At 38.0% G+C, this 19079-nt stretch overlaps 2 protein-coding genes across 5 annotated transcripts in view; one reads left to right on the top strand and one right to left on the bottom strand.

Moving 5' to 3' along the window:
• ldlrad4b (low density lipoprotein receptor class A domain containing 4b) overlaps nucleotides 1-8702 on the top strand; it is a 46787-nt gene extending 38085 nt beyond the window's left edge. For all 3 annotated transcript variants that reach the window (XM_084384963.1, XM_084384964.1, XM_084384965.1), the window contains 3 exons: nucleotides 4121-4275; nucleotides 6343-6393; nucleotides 7855-8702. In XM_084384963.1, the coding sequence (XP_084241089.1) occupies nucleotides 4121-4275; nucleotides 6343-6393; nucleotides 7855-8406 (758 nt within the window). In that variant the 3' untranslated portion in view covers nucleotides 8407-8702. The remainder of the gene's footprint in view (nucleotides 1-4120; nucleotides 4276-6342; nucleotides 6394-7854) is intronic.
• Nucleotides 8703-12850: 4148 nt separating this feature from the next.
• On the bottom strand, nucleotides 12851-17949 carry fam210ab (family with sequence similarity 210 member Ab). Of its 2 annotated transcripts, none has more exons than XM_084384966.1 (4): nucleotides 17822-17949; nucleotides 16274-16712; nucleotides 15250-15361; nucleotides 12851-15141 (listed from the first exon to the last, which is right to left on the bottom strand). In XM_084384966.1, the coding sequence occupies exons 2-4, from the start codon at nucleotides 16675-16677 to the stop codon at nucleotides 14821-14823; spliced, it is 837 nt and encodes a 278-aa protein (XP_084241092.1). In that variant the 5' UTR covers nucleotides 16678-16712; nucleotides 17822-17949; the 3' UTR covers nucleotides 12851-14820. The 2 variants fall into 2 exon arrangements, with proteins under 2 accessions (XP_084241092.1, XP_084241093.1); XM_084384967.1 differs by having other exon boundaries at nucleotides 12861-15141; nucleotides 16274-16721; nucleotides 17822-17905.
• Between the last annotated feature and the right edge of the window lie 1130 nt (nucleotides 17950-19079).

Raw genomic sequence — 19079 nt, 5'->3', positions numbered from 1 at the left:
TGATCAAATTTGGTGGGTCTCTCAAGAACAGCACTTGACAATAGTGCATAGCTTCATAGCTAAAGTAACACACTGCTTGCATAGATAAATGCTTTTTACATTTATTAATTCTAAAGTGAGCAACATGTAACTTGACAAGTGTTTGATAGTTAGACAGGCTGAAACAAAAGAAAATACATGTGCACCCAAATTCAATCTAAAATGCTACGTTCACACTGCAAGCCTTAATCATTAATTCCGATTTACTGCTCAGATCTGAGTATTATTTTTTATTTTTTTGTATAGCTGTTCACATTGACAAATTGGTGTTGTGTCAAAAAAGAAGAAAGAAAACAATAATCCATTCATATCTATATATATAAACCCATGTTGCAGCTGGACTAAGTGGATGTATATCAGATGTGATTTAAATGTATTTGCATTTTGTTTTGTTTTCACTGAATCGGTATCCATCTGTTGATAAATGATAGACTGGAGCACAACCATTTACATCCACTGATTATAACCTACATAAATATAATGAAAACTTCTGCTTGACAATTGGAGATGTCTCTTTCTCTGCATTAGACCCATCCTTGTCATAAGCTATTTTATAAAGTACTCGGGACAGGAAGTAATGACACCTACAGACGTGACCTCCATCTACTCCACTGAATATGTCACCTTCAAGACACACTTTGCTTCTCTCCATCTACAAATCTCTATTCTCTGCCTCTGTCTCTCACACACACAGTGTCTCTCCCCCCCCTTCTCCCACACACTCTCTCTCTCTCTCTCACTCTCGTCTGGTCTAGCGCTTTCTGTCTGCTCTGCCTGGTGACAGAACGGCCTGATGGATTTTGATCCTCTCTCTGTGGTCTGCAGAGAGAAACTCATTCTGTGTATGGCTAATCTGCAGTCTGTGATACCCAGACCCACTCTCATTTGTTCACGCTCTCGTTCTGTCTCACTGTGATTGGCATAAGAGGTCAGTGTTAAATAGGACAGAGAATGTGTCTGTGGGAAATTTGGACAGGACATAGTAACAATCAAAGAACAGCTCCTTACACTGTCCGGGCGGGATTGGGTTTTATAGGTTTTGAGTTACAATTATTAGACATTTACATTTACATTTATTCATTTAGCTGACGCTTTTATCCAAAGCGACTTACAATTGCTATATATGTCAGAGGTCGCACGCCTCTGGAGCAACTAGGGGTTAAGTGTCTTGCTCAAGGACACATTGGTGTCTCACAGTGGATTCGAACCCGGGTCTCTCACACCAAAGGCATGTGTCTTATCCATTGCGCCACACCACCCCATTAGACCATTTAATATATTGATTTAGGCTGGATTTGGAGCTTGCTTGTTTTTTTTACTTAGACTGGAGGAGTGTCTTATCTGGATTTGGGTGTTACAGAATTTACATGGTGGCAGGTTTTTCTAGCTGGTTTAAGCTGGTCATTAGCTGATGTAAGCGGGTCATTATTTGGTTAACAAGCTACCATGTTCCAAAAACCAGCTTAATCACCAATAGCTGGCATGTTGCTGGTCCAAAAATGTCTACTGACAGCTTAGACCAGCTAGAAACCAACTCTCATGTTCCAAAAGCTCTCAGCTTAAGCTGTATTATTTAGCAGGGCAAACAATCACAAGGCATTTCTAAGAGTGGAATCTAGAGTGTATGTTGTAAGTTTTTTAATTAATTAATTATATTATATGATATATTACTGTTTATTTTAAAAAAATCATTAAATCTGGGTGGTACTTGCCCATGTTAAACTTGCTACCACAATCCTAGGGATTGTTACCAGGGTGTTGCTATGCAGTTTCTCAGTGTTTTTTTTTTTTTACATTGTTTGTAAGGTGTTCTAGGTGGTTTCAAGGGTTTGGCTTCTATTTATTTAATTGTTATTTATAATTTAATTTATTCAGAAGATCTGGGTGGTTCTTGCCCATGGTAATTCGCCACAGCTATGCTAGGGTGGTTGTCAGGGTGTTGCTATGAAGTTTGTAAGGTGTTTTAAATGGTTTGTACATTGCTGTGTGTTGCTAAGGTGTTCTAGGTGGTTTCAATGGCATTGATAGGTGGTTGCTAGGGTATGCTAGGTGGTTGCTAGGGTGTTCTGGTGTGTAGTTTTTAAGAGTTACATGAGTCAAAGCCTGTAAAACTGATCTGCACATCTTAAGTGAGCACAGTGATGTCTTAAATCCAATTGAGAAAATGCTTTGTATTTTACAAATGTAATTTTCATTAGTTATTTTTGATCAGTAATTATTTTATTTGTAATATTTTTATTTGTTTGTTTATAGTTTTTTGTTACAATAGTTTTTATTATAATTTATTTTCATCCAGATAATAAAAAATGTATTTGAGTAGTTTTTTTTATGATTTTTATGATTTGAGTCGGTACTTCTGTGAAAGCAAAATAATCTGACCTTTTGTACAAACAAGTTCACAGGGTCAATGTCACAAATATGCTCATTTAATTAGTGACCTAGAATTACTGCAGAAGTTTTTATTACGGTACAATATTTCTTTGTTTTACATTTTTCAACATCCTAAAAATATCGACTCTCAAATCCCCACTGTACATTTAAAAAGACTTCCTTGTGTTTTTGATCTAAAGTCAGAGGAACAGCTCAGCGTTCATGGGCTAGTTTGAAGCCTGCTGTGATTTTGTGTTGTATTGATTCAGTTCCAGTCTGGTAGGTTTGCGTTTGTAGTCTTACCAGTATTCTGATCTGAGTCTCATTCTCCTTGTCTTATCTGCCCTCCTGTCTGATTGTCACTTCCTTTGTCTGGCTGGCTTTCTGTGTCCTCCTCTCTGCTCTCTCTCTCTCCCTCTTTTGCTTCCTCCTCTTATGCCCTAAATTAGGAGAGAAGTGTTTGTTTCTTTTGATGTGTGAGTGCCAGTATCCCGCAGTACTGCACTGCAGGCAACAACTCACTCTTTCATTCTCTCTTCGTGACACTCTCACTTTCAGCCTCTCTGTTCGGTTTACTCGACTGAACGAGGCTCCAGAACGGTCCCTCGGCGCAGTTGGTGGAGAGCTCATTTTTGTTGTCTGAAAAGCATGTGAACTCCACAAGCAATGGCGTCTCCATCTGAGAAACAGTCTTGGTCTTGACTGAGAGAACAAGTGTGAGTCCAGCAGGGTGTTCCTCATGTTCAAAAAGAACACATTTTCAGAAACATCGATCAAGCTGTTTTACCTTCATCACTTTGATTCTTGCAGGCCAGGATATTGGAAAAAAGCTGCTCTTGTTACTTAATGACAAACTTTTTGGGTGAACTTTTCATTTATTTGCTCACCCTACTGTCATTCTAAATCGGTACTGTATGCTGTTATTTATTTCATAGAACATAAAAGGAGAATTTTAAAGATTCTTAATTTTCATACTCAACCTCATGTCGTCCCAAACCTCTTAATTCTGAGGAACTTAAACAAAGATTTTGTTAGATAATGTTCTATGTCCTAGAATTACTGAATTACTAAAATTACAGAATTACTGAAATACTTTTGGACTAAAAACTAAAAAAAAATTGGACTAAACTGCTCAATTCATATGGATTAGTTTTAAGATCTCTCTATGAACTTTTGAAGCAACAAAGAGGAAGTTGTTTGGACTGTCAATTTCAAGTTGGGCGTTTTGGAACGCAGGTTTGGAACGACATGAGGGTGTCATGACAATTTTTTCATTTTTGCGTGAACACCCTTTGAAATATATAGTGATATATTATTTGAGAAAAATATTGCTTAAGCTAAGGGAATGAATATGTAATGCAATTACAAATGCTGATCCAATTTCTATAGCTTAGCTTACACACCTAATTTCACAGCCAAGATCTAGCTATCCTAGTGATCTTGCTTCAGTTCAGTGATCTATCCTAGTGAACAATTTTCTTCCTGTTGTCCATGGCAAACCAAAATGGCTCTCACCTTTTTTTTTTTTTTTTTGCCAGATGATATCACCAATTTGGGAGACTGTAGTCATAATGATGTTGATTTGACTCTGCTGCCATCTTTTGGTTAAAATGAATATTATATAGATTTCCTGATTGTAAACAAGATCTGTTTTTGTTTCCCCCATTCTGCACTGTTCTAAGCTCTTCTTTTTGTTTTTTTAATGTTGCAGCTGAACTGGAGTTTGTGCAGATCGTGATCATAATCGTCGTGATGACTGTGATGGTCGTGGTGGTCGTGTGCCTGCTCAACCACTACAAGCTCACCACGTGGTCGTTCCTGAGCCGGGCAAGTCAGGCACAGAGTCAGGATCTCTCTCTGCAGCCGGTAAGACCCCGTCCTGACAGCAGCACCTCTGCTTAAACACTTCGAAAACCTTCCGTCAACCTTCCTCAAATATTTAGATGAACCCTGGGCTGGAATAAACTAAAATTGTATGTATGAGGCGTGGCCTAGAAGTTCATATGGTTCATATGGAACACATAAGCTTCCACTAATTCCCTGTCTCTTGTCTGCTGTCTAACGTTGCTTTACAGAGCATGATTGCTAAATATGAAAGGGCATGATGAGCAATTAATTACAGGAAACATGGGAATAATCTGAAATGTAAACAACAAAGCAGTGTGGCATGAAAACGGGAAACGGAAATGAGCAGAATATTTCAGTAAATCAACAGCAGAACTAAAAGGGAGTGAGAGTAGCACAGAGAAATCAAATGAGTTTTCAACAGTTTTTGGAAGGCAGAAAGGGATGAGACTTCACAAAGATACTGTGAAGTGAGTTCCAGTGTCCAAGAGCAGGAAAGCTCATAAGGATCATCAAATCTAGGACAAGCAGCACCATCTTATATCATATTTTAATTCAAAAACATCACAGTTCCTTGACGTATTCCAGGCTGAAACGAAACATCAATTTCTTATGCTTAATAGATGTATTTTTCACCTGCTGTGTCATCTCTAAACCTTATTTGGTATATATTATGCGGGTGAGCTTTTATCTTTGAAAAGAAGAAAACAGCAGGGCCTAAAAGTCTTGTGTGTGTGTGTGTGTGTGTGCGTGCGTGTGTGTTGTTTACTTCTGGAAAGGTCTTCTTTGTGTCTAATCCAAAATAACTTGCAGCAGTGCACTGAGCTGATGAGAGAGAGCTCTGCGTGTGTGTGTGGGGGGGGGGGGGGGGGGTTGTGTCTCATCTCACCCGAGGGATGATTTTTGGTACATTTGTACAGTTTATAACCAGACCGACTGCAGGAAATTAATCATATTGATTATATTACTTCAAAAATGTTAAGAATTGTATATACCTAGAGGTTTGTGCACAAATTTTGATTGCATATACCTAAGAGGTTTGTGTGCATGAGGTCTAAGTTGTTCCTGCAATGGGCAACTGGATGAGAACGCTGCTGCATAAGGACATAGTATATATTACTGGATGCACTACATGTAATTAAAACGTGACATATTACTCCTTCAGAAAAGTGTGTTTTGGAAGAGAGACAATGGCAGTGTCCCTCTGAGACTAGGGCATTTTGATTGCATTCAGCAGTTCTGTCTAGACGCCAGTCAAATAGACACGCGCAGCCCACTGCAGCACTCGGGAGAGACTGCTAAATGACTAGGACTTTTCATTTTCATTCATGAGGGAACGTAAGGGGGAGGGAAGCCAGCGAGGGAGGCAAGCAGCGATGTCTGGGAGAATGTTACTTCATGGTTTTGTTTAGGCTTTTTAATTCGAATGGATTTATAGGTACAGAGCATTATTAGAGTTTAACAAATGGAACCTGTCTGATTTTTAAAATGGATATAATTTGGGTTATACAAATGGCTTTGTTGTATGTATTTATTTATTAAAAATGTTTAAATGTCATCCATGAAATTTAAATATTGATGTAGGCACAGAGCATTATTAGAATTTGACTGAGCTCTGTATGAAATATAATTAGGGTTTAACAAACAGGTTGTTTATTTATTTATTGAAGAATAATTATTGATTGAATTTTTATTTTAGTTAGTTTTTTAATGTCATCCATGCATTTTTAAATATGGGTATATGAGATCACAGAGCATTATTACAGTTTAACAAGCAGGTATTTGATTTAGTTTTTTATTTATATTATTTACTTATGTATTAATTTATATTTGAATGCCGTTTAGGTTAATGATTTCGGAATATTTCTGATATGTTCATTTATGACTGTGAGTGAACTATTATTAGACATTGATTTTAAATGTTCCTTTTTAATCAACTGTCAGGTGTTAACAAAATAATATTGTTCTAGTTATTATGTATCAGTATTTTAGTGTCAATATTATTAGATTTTTATGATAGACTATGCTATCTTAAATTGGAAGTAATTCAGAATATTACATCTGTGTATTTTTCATCCTTGTTTGTAGGAGGGTTCTTTGTGGCCATCAGATAATGGACTGAGACAAGGAGCATCTGAGGTAAGGTGTGTGTGTGTGTGTGTGTGTGTGTGTGTGTGTGTGTGTGTGTGTGTGTGTGTGTGTGTGTGTGTGTGTGTGTGTGTGTGTGTGTGTGTGTGTGCCTATACTCTAAGGAGCTTGTTTCAATGGTGGTTGTTCTCCTTGTATTAATGGCACTGCCTGTAACAAGCAGTGAAGTCTCCTCAAGTGTATGCTGTGTCATATGCCTGAGTGTGCCTGTGCTTCTCAGTGTAGGCGTATGTGAGGGAGGATAGGCTCTGAGACTGTGTCTGTGAGTGATAGTACTTAAAATATTGTGTGTGTGTGTGCGTGTGTGTGGAGAGAATACATGCATATATATTCATTGTTTGTGTGTGTGGGGGGGGGTCTCTCTCACCGGGATGCAGCCTCTCAGCAGTTCATTAATCTCTCACCCTCCTCTGGCAGCGTCTAGACGGTCGTCTGAGAGACCAGACACTCACAGTCTATCTGCGTAAATTGCCTCCCATCAGCATCCAACTCGCTAATGTAAACGTGGCCCCTGCAGTAATGAGGCTGATCTCATTGGCTAACTGACATGCAGATTTCTCTCATATGAGGATATTTTATCAGCTGCATATTAGCATACTAATGTCTGGACTGGGGACTGTTTAAGTTTGGGGCTCTGGTGAGTTTATATGGAAATGGTAGTGTCATTTTTTTTTTTTATCTGTGTGGATGTGACGAGTAGAATACCATTATTCTGAATGAACAATTTTGTCTGTTGTAAAAATGGATTTATTTGGATGTTGTTCTAGTTAATCATATAGACTCATTCTCTCTTTCTCTGTATTTTATGTGGTATGGGGCTGGGTAATATAGCTTAAAAATGTAGGCTATCAAGTTTTATTTATCTATTTATTTTGTACTTTTATAACTCAAGAGATGCTTTTCAGTTTTGTAGCTGATTGTGACCCAAATACCTTTAGTTTTTTTTATCAGGCCTACAAAAAAATATGACTTATACAGAGTACATTGTTTAGTGCTTAGTGCTTAATACACTAAAGGAGGCTGTACTGTACTAACCTACCTCGGGGGGGGGTACTAAATGCTGCTAGGTGGAACAAACTTTTTTGAACAAAGTAGTGCAAATTGCAAAGAAACCTAGCATTGGGGATTTGTTGCTTTTTCCTGTTGTACCGAACTCATATCGAACCGTGACCCCAAAACCGAGGTACTTACCGAACCATGACTTCTGTGTACCATTATACCCCTAAGTTTTGGATTACACCCAAGTGGTCAAAGATCTGGACTGGAAATTGAAAAGTTGCTGGTTCAAACCCTACAAGGGATGATCCTTGAACTACTACTCCCTTTGTGCCCTTAAACTTTGGATAATAGTATTTGCTAATGTCTGATTATTAGTTACTGATTATACGACTTTATAGCTAAGAGGGCAGATTTTCATTTTAGTTCTTGGATTCTCTCTCTTGTCCTCCGCAGGTGGTGTACGCTCCTCAGCCAAGGGACCGTTTCACCGCTCCCACTTTCATGCAGCACAACCGCTTCAGACGTTTCCAGCCTACGTACCCATACCTGCAGCACGAGATCGACCTGCCGCCCACCATCTCGCTGTCAGACGGAGAGGAGCCGCCGCCGTACCAGGGCCCCTGTACACTGCAGCTGAGAGACCCCGAACAGCAGCTCGAGCTCAACAGAGAGTCCGTACGTGCCCCGCCCAACCGGACCATCTTTGACAGCGACCTCATTGACATGCACAGTTCAGGGGGTGGCGGTGGGCCGCGACCTCCCAGTAGCAACTCTGGGATCAGCGCCACCAACTCCAGTACCCATGGACGCATGGAGGGCCCTCCGCCCGCTTATAGTCAAGTCATTGGGCAGCAGCCGGGCATCGTACTTTACCTCCACCAGCACAGCAATAACCCGCCCCTCCCTGTCACTGTGCAGACTCCACCCAGGGGCCGGACAGATTTAAACAGCCCAGAGAGCACAATAGCGCTGAGCAAAGACAAACAAAGGGAGGAGCTAGTGTGATGGGGCGGGGCTAGCACACGATTGGCCAATCGCGATCACTCTCCACCCATAAAGGGAACAGGTTCTCCCTCTTGACACTCCCGTGCACAACAGCGCTTAATGTGTCTTCGCAAGAAAAGAAAAAAAGCAAAACCATGTGTTTTTATAAAAAATTAAGAATATGGAGCTGAGCTTACAAAAGAAAACATTGAATTTGTTTTCTGTCAGACCAGCTGCGCTAAAACTGGGGTTTATGCACTGCCTGGAGTCTCCCACCTTAATCGCTCTGTATTACTTGTGTATAGCCGACACATTTAGAGAAGGTAATTCGCACACAGGACAGGCTTTTTGTTGTTGTTGTTCTCGTTGGTTTTATCGTTGTATCCCCCCTTGAACGCCCCCCTCCTGCCCAACACACACGTTGACATACTAGCTGTGTGGATAGAAATTTCTTTTTCTTTTCTTTTTTCCATTTTTTTATTTTTATTTAAAGACCGAGATCTGTGCAGCATGAACAAAACAAATGCGAAAAAGGGTGAAAATCCAAATCCTAGTGCCAAGGTTTATGCGGAAGGTGTCATGGGGCGTTGACTGTCTTAAAGACTTGTTATACATTTAAATTGAAAACCTTTTCTGAACTTTTGCACTATTGTTGAGGTTAATCAGAGAAATTTGGGAATGGGGGTAGTGGGGGTGGTGATGTATGTGTTTACTGTTTGTACTGTCGTTTTCATGTAGATCCGATCATATGCTTCAGTGCGAGCTTTCTATCGAAAGGGAAGTGATCTTGTCTGTCTCAGCACAAGAAAAATCTCTGATCCAGCCTAAAATAACCTTGGTCTAAAAGAGGCACAGAATACAGAGAGTCTGCTCTACTCTCATCTATCCTCACCACTGACATGTTCAGCCGCTTTCACAGACTACAGCTGATCTGAGATCAGTTGGCTGGTGGCACGGTTGACATTTTGCCTAAAAAGAAACAAAGAGATCCAAACAGGTTTTGACATGTTATGAGATTGTCGCTTATTCTAAAGAGGTTCTCCAACCTTTTTCTCATCAACTCCTTTTTTTTTTTTTTATTATAACCATGTATTTATTATAAAATTTATATATAGGCAAAAGTAATACAATCTTAATGTTATTTTCTTTATAGACTCTAGTGAGAAACTATACAAATTATCTTTATCCATCTCTCTAATTTGATTAGGATTTTTGTAGGATTTTCTTTCCTCAATGGAGTCTGTCAAGAAAATAGCATCTCTACAATTTTAAGGTCACCATTTCATGCCTTTTGCACTTTTGCTTTCAAGTCAAAACTGAAACCGAATGAATGGTTTTTTTTTTTTGGACACTAGTCACTACCTGCTAACATTTTCCACACTTTTTGTTTGGGTTACCACCTCTTACAGCCAATACCAGAACATAGACATTCATTGGCATAATCTTCTAATCAAAATGCCAGTGCGGTCGAAGAATAATAATAATAAAAATAAAAAATAAACTTTTGCGTGTTGTATTATCTAGTCCCCAACCAGAATTAATCAGGTTTAAAAATGTGGTGAAGTCAAGGGCTAATGTGATGGGCATTTTTGAAAATACCTATTTTTACCCAGCAATCCTCTGTCCTGTTGCCTTTGCTCTCACTCTGTCACCAACCAGAGTGAACCCGACCCTGACACCAGCTCCAGCACGCACCAGTCCTGAACATCGAACTCTCTTCCTGTCCATATGTGTTCCTCTTATTTGCCACGTAGACATACAGTCAGGAAATCCAAGATCTGTACTTCTCAGAGCGGCTCTCTGCATTCAGTTCAAGCTTGGGTGTAATCGATCACAATCATTTAGGCTAGAGGATGTTGCTCTGACCAAGAATCTGGTGCAGAGGTAGAGAAAATCTCAAAGAAACCCCAAAGACTCTTACCATTTAGTGCACACACATCCCTTTAATAAGGAGACTGAAGACTGAGGCCCTGTTTTTAGTCACCACCAAGTCTGTCAAGGACAGATGGACTTGTGAAAAGGACATGGTGATTTTTGTTTCTTTCTTTTTTTGCTGGGGATCAAGGTCAAAAAAATTCAAAAGCAACATACTCACCTTTATAAGCTACTCTATTTGTACTCCGAATGTTAAGAGTCGGCCAATCAAAATGTGTTTTGAATGCTTTTATTTCATGTCTGTGTTGGTTGGCTTTATTCTTTTTTTTTTTTTTATGTGGACAGAAATGATGTCTTCTGGACCCATGTGCTTTAAACCAGACTTAACACATCAGCACTCTCCTCTTCTATATTTAGATTTCTTGGACCACATCAAACTGGACTAGATTTGGAATTCTAGAATCTGAATACCTGGGCTAGATCTGGAATTTTAGAATCCTAGCGGTTACATCCATTAAGCCTGGTGCACACTGTACGATTTTGGCCACGATATGGGCGTCTGAGACAAATTTTGAAGTCTGAAGTCTTTGATCGTTAGTTTGACATGTTCACTGAAAGCCGATTACTGACCGTTGCAAAAAAAAAAAAAGAGCAAATTTTACCTCAGACAAAATTCTGCCATTGTCAGAAGATTTGACTCAGTCCTGCAGTGTGACTTCTACGACGACCATCAAATTGTCTTTGTTTTTCAAGACAAGCCACGACCAAAATCTACATTAGAGATTTCTTTGTAGCCACCATTTCAATCCCGCTTGTAATGCAGCTCACAGTGACTGAACGCTTCGCTTGTCATCCGGGCGAGCTTTCTTGTGTGTGTCCGTTTTTTTTAACGCGTCTTGACTGCCGTACAGTCTGACATCAATGGCAACTGAGATCTTACAGTGTGACATGGCTTACAGCGAGGATCATGTTTGCAACAATCATAAGGACTATTTGTAAATCATACAGTGTGCGACCGCCACACTTGGAGGACGTTCACCCAGCTTTTTTGCTTTATAGCAAATAAACAAATCACAGATATGACACAAAACGATGTCTGTTTAATAGCTGAACATTGTGGTTCCATTACAGTTTTTTATTTTTTTATTTTTTTTATGAATGGCATATTGTTTTACATATCAGATTGAGGGAAAATTATGGAATCATCAACAAAAACACACAATTAGTACTTTGTTGCTTCTTTTTTTTTTTTGAGGCCTAATTCTCCATTAAAATAGTCCCAACTTCTTTTCATTCGGATTGAGATCTGGACTGTTTTCTGGCCATGTCACTGAGTTGATATGTCTTTCCTGAAGAAAACTTTAACAAATATGCATTGGTATATGTTTCAGAAATGCAAATTACAAGGTGATTCCATATTTGTTTCCTCTATTTGGAAAACTGGAGAAACAAAATGCTATTAATTAAAATTATTTGATTTGTTTGAGATATGTTTCACATAAGTCAGAATGTTCAGCTAAACAAACATTTTTTAATTTGCTATGAAGTAAAAAAAACTAAAAAAAAAACTGGTCAAAGTATAAAATCTTTTGAATAGGCTAGATTTTAGAATTCTAGAATCCTTTTGGCTTCTAGATTTCTAGCCAATTTAAATGTAATAATCCCAGAATTTCCAAATGATTATTCTAGAATCCCAGAGAGTCCCATAAGAATGGCTAAATTCCAGCAGCGAAGCTCAGTATAGAACTGTAGAGTTGTTTGAATGGTGTATATATGCTCTTGTCTTTCAAGCACATGCTTTAAAAGCTCACAACATTGCAGAGTCTGAGGGAGATGTTTCTCTCAGCTCACCTGGGAAAATTAACCAAGGCTACAAAGAGCAAAGCGAGAGCACAATGTCACTGCATTCAGAACGGTATGCTATTTTAGAGCCCTTTCCCTGTTACCTGTCCCTCTATTCTTTTCACTGGCTGTCTTCAACCATTATTCATTAGTCAGTTTGCTGCTGCTGCTGCTGCTATGCTGCTTCTCATCTGCTGAATTTTTTTTTTTTTTTTTTTTTTTTTTTGCCTCTCTGTCCATCATCCATCCTTGCACCATCCTGGTAGATACTTCCCTTTGTCCTCCACAATTTGTTTCCATCTCAAAGGAAGAGCTTTGTGCCGTTTTCTACTGTCCAAGGAGTTTGCATGTTACTCACAAGCTGAATCGGTGCCTATCGATCGTGTTGTTTTTGAGCGACGTAGGAACCCACTTGCACTCTAAAAGTTCCCACCTTAGCTGTGCCTCACTTCCAATGGTGCTTTCTTCTTCTGTGTAATGTGTTTTTTTTTTTCTTCTTCTTCTTCTTTTATTTGTAAGGTGCTGTAAATAAAGTTAGTCTGTATGCACATATCCTACCCAATGGGTAGAAACCACAGAAAAAAAGACATTGTTAATAATGTAACAATTTATAGTTGATATAAAGATTTTAACATGATGGTAATGGATTTGTAAATGCCTCCAGTTCAAATGTGCTTTTTTTTTTTTTTTTTTTTGCCGAACAAGGAAATTCGTTATCAGAAAGATGCTTAATGAAAATACTAAACTACAGAGCATTTCATAGATTTTTATTGAGTAACATCTTGCTACAGAAAGAATGAAAATGCTGCTCTGGATTAGAATGTTTCTTTAAACACTGCCCCAACCATAAAAGGCACACTTACACACATGCAAAAAGATTTATTTGACTAGGTTTTTAATCAGAAAACCATTCTAACCTAGTTAAACTAAGTCGTAAATTGGGATCCAATGAATGGAAACTAGTTAGCAGTGCCAGACTCCCGCTTACAGACGCAAACTCTGAGGGATTGTGATATGACAGTCTTGCTTAAAACAACAGTGTTCATTTTAAGCCCAACATGTACATGATTTTTCATGCCACCCTGTGTTGTGCTTCCTGTATTTGCAAGTTTAATAATGAACCAAATGAGAGATGTAGTTTTAACATTCTTATTTTTGTTATATACTGTATTTCAGACATTCTTGTGTATGTAGTGTATAGGAGCAAAAAAAAAAAAAAAAAAAAAAAGATTTTAAATTGCAAATATTTATGTGCTGGTGCTCCACTGTACAGTAGCTTGTATTCGCATGTCTATAGTTATATACCTGAAGATAATGTACATAGCGATGCCATTTTGACTACAAGCACCTGACTAACAGCAGTTGTGACTTTTTGAGCAATGTACCAAGATGCTTTTGAAGCTTTTCTTTCTTGCACAAGCACAGAGAACTAACAATAACTGAAATGAGTTAGACTTGTTTTACTCTGATGCTTATCGAGTGTCTGATAACAGACATTCATAAATAAAAAGCAGCACAATATCAGACCTTTTATACTCTATGAATCCCCCCCCCCCCCCCTGCTCATGATGCTTCGTATGTTCATGTGCGTGGACATTTTATAAACATGCACATAGATATTTATTTTACTTACATCATTGTGTTGTAATTAATAGGTTTTAAGCATAAGGTCTGTTTTTGTAATGCTTTTTTATTTTCAGAATAAGTAATCAAAACATGTTGCTCTAATCACTGTTATAGTCGAACTTTTATGCTTGTACTTCTGCTGTTGTCCAACTGCAGTTAAACTAATAAACTAAAAGTACCAGTTGCTGACGTGTCTGATACTTGTAGGTTTTTTTTATTGAAATAATATCCTGAACATGTTGTCATATCATCAATTTTATTACTCTCTCAATGGACACTGGCACATTGAGGTGATTTGAGTTTAGATTTAAAAAAAAAAAAAGTTTCATTCAAGTAGTATTTTTTGATAAAAGTAAACATTTTTAAATGTCAAAAGAGGAACAAAGTGGGTTAACAATTGTCTTTTTTACCCACTTTAAGCAATCCAGATTCAAGACATTGTACAGTCTAGATTACTATGTAGGCAATATGCACAAAAACTCAAATACAAACATGATAAATCATTAAATATAGATCCTGATATTAATTATCACGTATTAAAACATTGAAATATTTTCAATAGTCTTACATTAAAACAATTGAACTCAAATAAACTCACACAAACACTCTTAATATGATTTTGGCTTAATTCGGTAATATAATTCTAGTATTACTTCAAGTTTGTTTCTCTCCAAAGCACTCAACTTGTAAATTCAAGTGCATGGAAACCATTTGACATGGTAATAGTTCTTCAATACCTTAAAGGTATAGTTCACCAAAAAATTAACAATTCTGTCATCATTTACTCACCCTCATGTTGTTCCAAACCTGTATGAACAATTTTTGTCAATACAATGAAAGTCAGTGGGTTCAAGTGTTGTTTTCAACTCCACTGAGTTTTCTTATATGGACAAACAATTTTCAAAAAAAATCTTCTTTTGTGTTCTGCAGAAGAAAGTCAACCATTTTTGGTTGAACTGTGCCTTTAAGTAAACACCAAACACTTGTGACATTGTAATTATTCATCATGTGAAACATTCCTCAATACACTTAGTTTTTAGAAAAGATTCTCTTCCCTTGGCAGCTTGATTCAACCACAGCATGCCACGCGGCCTAGTCGGCTTTCTTACGGAAAGACATTTTGTCTTTCGTCTCCTGCAGTTTCTCCGAAAATTTGTCTTTCGTCTCAGAGATGCGCCCTTTAGTCCCCTCCATTCGTTCTGAGAGCAGTTCTTTGGTTTCCTCCATCTTCTCTGAAAACCTCTCTTTCGTCTCCTCCATTTTTTCAGTCAGTAGTTCCCTGGTCTCCTCCATTTTGTCTTGCAGGTACCCTTTAACAGGCGGAGGGGTGGAGAGGTATCCGTGTTTGCGGAGGTACTGCACAGACAGGGACGTTCCGCCCAGTGTAACTGTGTATCGGGCAGGAGTAGCGAGCTGTGACCAGATAGACAAAGCGATAACATTAACAATGATTATTCGTATATCACATACATAATTGAAATCCATGTCATTGTCAAATAATCTTAGATTTTGTTTATATACCTTATACATGGCATAGGCTGTGAGTGCATAGCCACCCTGGGAATCTCTCAAAATTCCCACCATCCAATCCGGTAAACCGATTAACTCCAGAAACGGAACCAGATTCACCCCTCTGCAGAGAACACAGAACATTAACATGTCACTCATTTATCTTTACAAGAGAGATTGTTTGCTTTTGTAACCTTGATTGTCCAGATGACGCTGTTAATGCTTGTCTGTCCTGCTGAAGCTCAGACAGACTTTATCTGGTAACACTCAAAATCCCTGCCAGCCTCACCTTATAGTCTGTGCGCATAGTCTGTTATGTTTTCATCTTTAAAGCAAAAGCATTCATGTAGTTTACTGAATTCAAAACTCTTATAGCCCATCAAGTACCACAAGACAACACACATGATGAGCTCAATTACATACACTGTATAAATGCATCATATTCATAAAGCTACATTAATTGTAGTGAAGCACATTATATCGGTACCGTATTGGTTATTAGCTATTTCTAAATTCATTTTAACTGTATATAAATGTATATATCTACATTTAGATTACCTTTTCTGTCAACTGACATTCACTTTAAGTTAACTTTTTAAAAACACTAATAATTTAATAACAATGTAAATGTAATATTTAACTAATCTAAAAATGAATATCCATTTTTCATACTGTACTTTATAATATTGTGATGCCTATATTCAGCGGCAGTATTTAAAATGATTTTAGTTTTTAGATAAATTTTCATTTATTTAGACAAAATGGTGTATTATTTTAATATTGACAATTTAGTGTTATCAGTCATTGCATGAAAATACTTATCAGCAAAATGTTATCTTTGTAAAACACCAAGATGAAAACCTTACAATAAAAATAAAATAAAATTTAAATCCTTTAATTTTGTAGTCAATGCCAAAATAAAGCACATTCAGAAAAAGAACTGAAGTAAAGACAGAGCATCTGAAAATAGAACTGTGGCGCTTGTCATCTTGTTCGTTTTTACTAATGGTGTGTTTCTGTCCAGATGGTCACTTACTTCATTGCAGCATAATAGAAGCTCCCAAACCACACTGTGGACGTGACGACGTGCACAGGCACCATGACTTTACCATACTGTTTAAATGTCTTTTTAAATCTCTGGAAGAGCCCAATAGATTTGTCCTGCAGAGGGTCGACATCACCCTTACTCTCAAGGCCAGACCCCGTGTCACCCTTAAAAAGACCCTCAGTCCCAGCTAGACTTTGTGGAGGGTTTAATGGCGCTTCTTCCTCTGTGGACGTTTTGGGGCCTTCCTTCGTCCTGATGACATTAGTGCAACTGAAGCAGCGTGAGGTCCGGACGGTCACAGGAAGCTCCCGCGCAGCCCAGGTGTGACCCAGGTACGCCGAGCGCAGCAGGACCGCGCGCCGCAGTGCGACTGGAGCCCACATCCGCTGCATCACCTCCCCCACATACAGAGCGCCACCTACAGGTCCTGGACAGGCTAAAGAGGTTAGTGTCAAACAACAATTACACACAAACTATTAACATCTGGCTAATGATCTACAGTAGCAGTCAAAAAATGTGGTCACACTTGAATATGATATTATTAAATAATAATTATATTTTATGTATGAGTCAGTCTGGATAGTGACACTAAATACAGCTAACTAGTGCCAGGGATACATGGGAGTTTCTTCAATAAAAAAACAGCCTGAATTCTAGAATTCTAGGTGTGACTACTTTGAAGAAAATAAAAACATTATGTAATATATGACATAATGAATAACAAGTATTATGCTGACTCTGGTTTAGGTTGATGTAATGCAACTTAAAATGTTATTGGAAGTTTTAAACGTAACTATCTATGATCTATTTAACCATAAATAAAGATTAAAAAGCCACACAGGCTGAGCATGGTGAACACATGCTATTGGTCAGAGGTTTGGGTCATGGCTCTCTGTCAACCACCAGACTGATCAGGTTAAAGACAAAGTACTGTAATTCCAAAGATTAACGAGGTTAGGTTTAACCAGTCAGCTCAACTTGACTAATTATCGGCTTATAATTGTTGCAGTAGTGAGAATATTCCCTCAAAACTTCCTTCAGTGTTTTATATGTAGGCCCACAAGGCTTTTAACACAACTGTAACATGTTTCCTACCTTTTAATTAAAAGACCAAGCATCTTAGCCGATAAACAATAGTTGTGCTTTATGTTTAGCTTCATAACATTATATGAATAACGTTACAGATATTTACTCAGTCACAAAAGTGTCAACACATTTAATCTACTAAAGGTTTAGGGTTCAATTCCTGACATGTTGTTTTTATGAAGTAACATCAGTTTGCCCAGAACTACAAGCATGATCACTCTGCGTTAGTCTTCTACATATGCCATTTGGGGGTTGTTTTTGGAGGACAGATAGACGTTTGCAGAAGTAAAAACACTAACTTAGAGCTTCTCAAGTCAACAGGGCCCTGATCTTAACTTCAACACACTGCTTTGCCACTCCTACGGGGTCAAACACACACCTAGAAAAGCTCAAACAAAACTAAATATATCAGCTGGAAGAAATAGTTATAGAAACAGAGTGGCAACTTACATTCACCTCTTGAAGGTCTGTTGTGAGTTTATGGAGAGTCCGCGCAGAGCTCCATTCCACTACAGACTTATGTCATGTACTCGCACGTTCTCCAGGCATATCCACATGGAGCTGCTGCGCGCGGCATCATGGGAAATGTAGTCATTTGAGGGTAAGCACATGATCGCTCTGCTTAAGTTAGCCTTGAACTTGAGACTTTTAATAATAATAATGATGATAATAATAATGCATTTTTTTTATAAGGCGCTTTTTAAAACCCAAAGCGTTTTTGTACTTGTCTCTGAATTAGAGATGTTGGTTAGACTTTTACCCCTATAGTCTTTATTTCCGCATGTTTTCATTATCATTTTTAATTATCTTTTATTTTTTAAATGTATTCTTGCGTTGTTATTAGTATAATGTACTATTGTTGTCATTATTTTGTATCTATTTTTTTTTATTTTTTGAGTACATATCCATTTGTTGAATGAGTTGTTACAATCTAAATAAAGCTTTAAAAATATAACAATAAAAATTAAAGAAATTAGATTTCTTTTATTTATTAACGTAGCCTATTTTACTCTAAATACTTCTGAATTTTACTCTAGACTCTAGACTAGTTATACTTACAATAAGTTATGTATCTACCGGTCTTATACGAGCATTTCTATTTCTATTTCGATCATTCTCTAATCCATTATATCAAAGCAATAACATGGAAAAGTTGGTATGTCTGCGGGGTTATATATCCGGTTTTATTTTTTCCACCGTTTCCCTGGTACGTGATGTATGAAGCTGCAGTTACGTTTTTCGTCCACTAGATGGACGTGAATGAGGCTTGTGTAGCCTAGTTCTCCGAGCCAGGACTTTCACATCAAGAAGGTACCGGGTCGAATCCCAGCTTAGCCAGGAAGCCTTTCTGTGTGTTTCTCTGTGTCTGCGTGGATTTCCTCTGGGTGCTGTGTTGTATCTCAATGACTGATGTTTTCTCCTAAAAATGGGAATACACTGAATCATATCTCAGGGTGTCCCTTTGATCACTGCTTTAGAGCTTTCAGACAACCCCTGTCTGTTCAAGAACCTTTCATTCTCTTTCTGTTGATGTCCTCTGTGCAAATGGACAGTAAAGTACAGATCAGGGCAGGTAAATTGGAATCTATTTTATTTTATTATTATTACTTTTTTGTTTAAAGCTGTTGATTTCCTAGAGAGGCACTGAGGAGGAATTAGTAATAATTTGTGGACATTGGTAAAGCTTAATAGCAGCAATGTAACGACA

Source organism: Rutilus rutilus, assembly GCF_951802725.1.
Source record: "Rutilus rutilus genome assembly, chromosome: 17".
Classification (NCBI taxonomy): domain Eukaryota; kingdom Metazoa; phylum Chordata; class Actinopteri; order Cypriniformes; family Leuciscidae; genus Rutilus; species Rutilus rutilus.
Note: the sequence above shows the minus strand (reverse complement) of the source record. Positions and strands in the feature narration are given on the sequence as shown.

Excerpts from the sequence above, each read along its gene's own strand:
- fam210ab (XM_084384966.1), bottom strand. The coding sequence starts at position 16,677 with ATGCAGCGGATGTGGGCTCCAGTCGCACTGCGGCGCGCGGTCCTGCTG. Across the intron at positions 15,362-16,273 it reads TTCTATTATGCTGCAATGAA|AGGGGTGAATCTGGTTCCGT; the intron begins GTAAGTGACCAT and ends TGTTCTCTGCAG. Across the intron at positions 15,142-15,249 it reads CAGCCTATGCCATGTATAAG|CTCGCTACTCCTGCCCGATA; the intron begins GTATATAAACAA and ends ATCTGGTCACAG.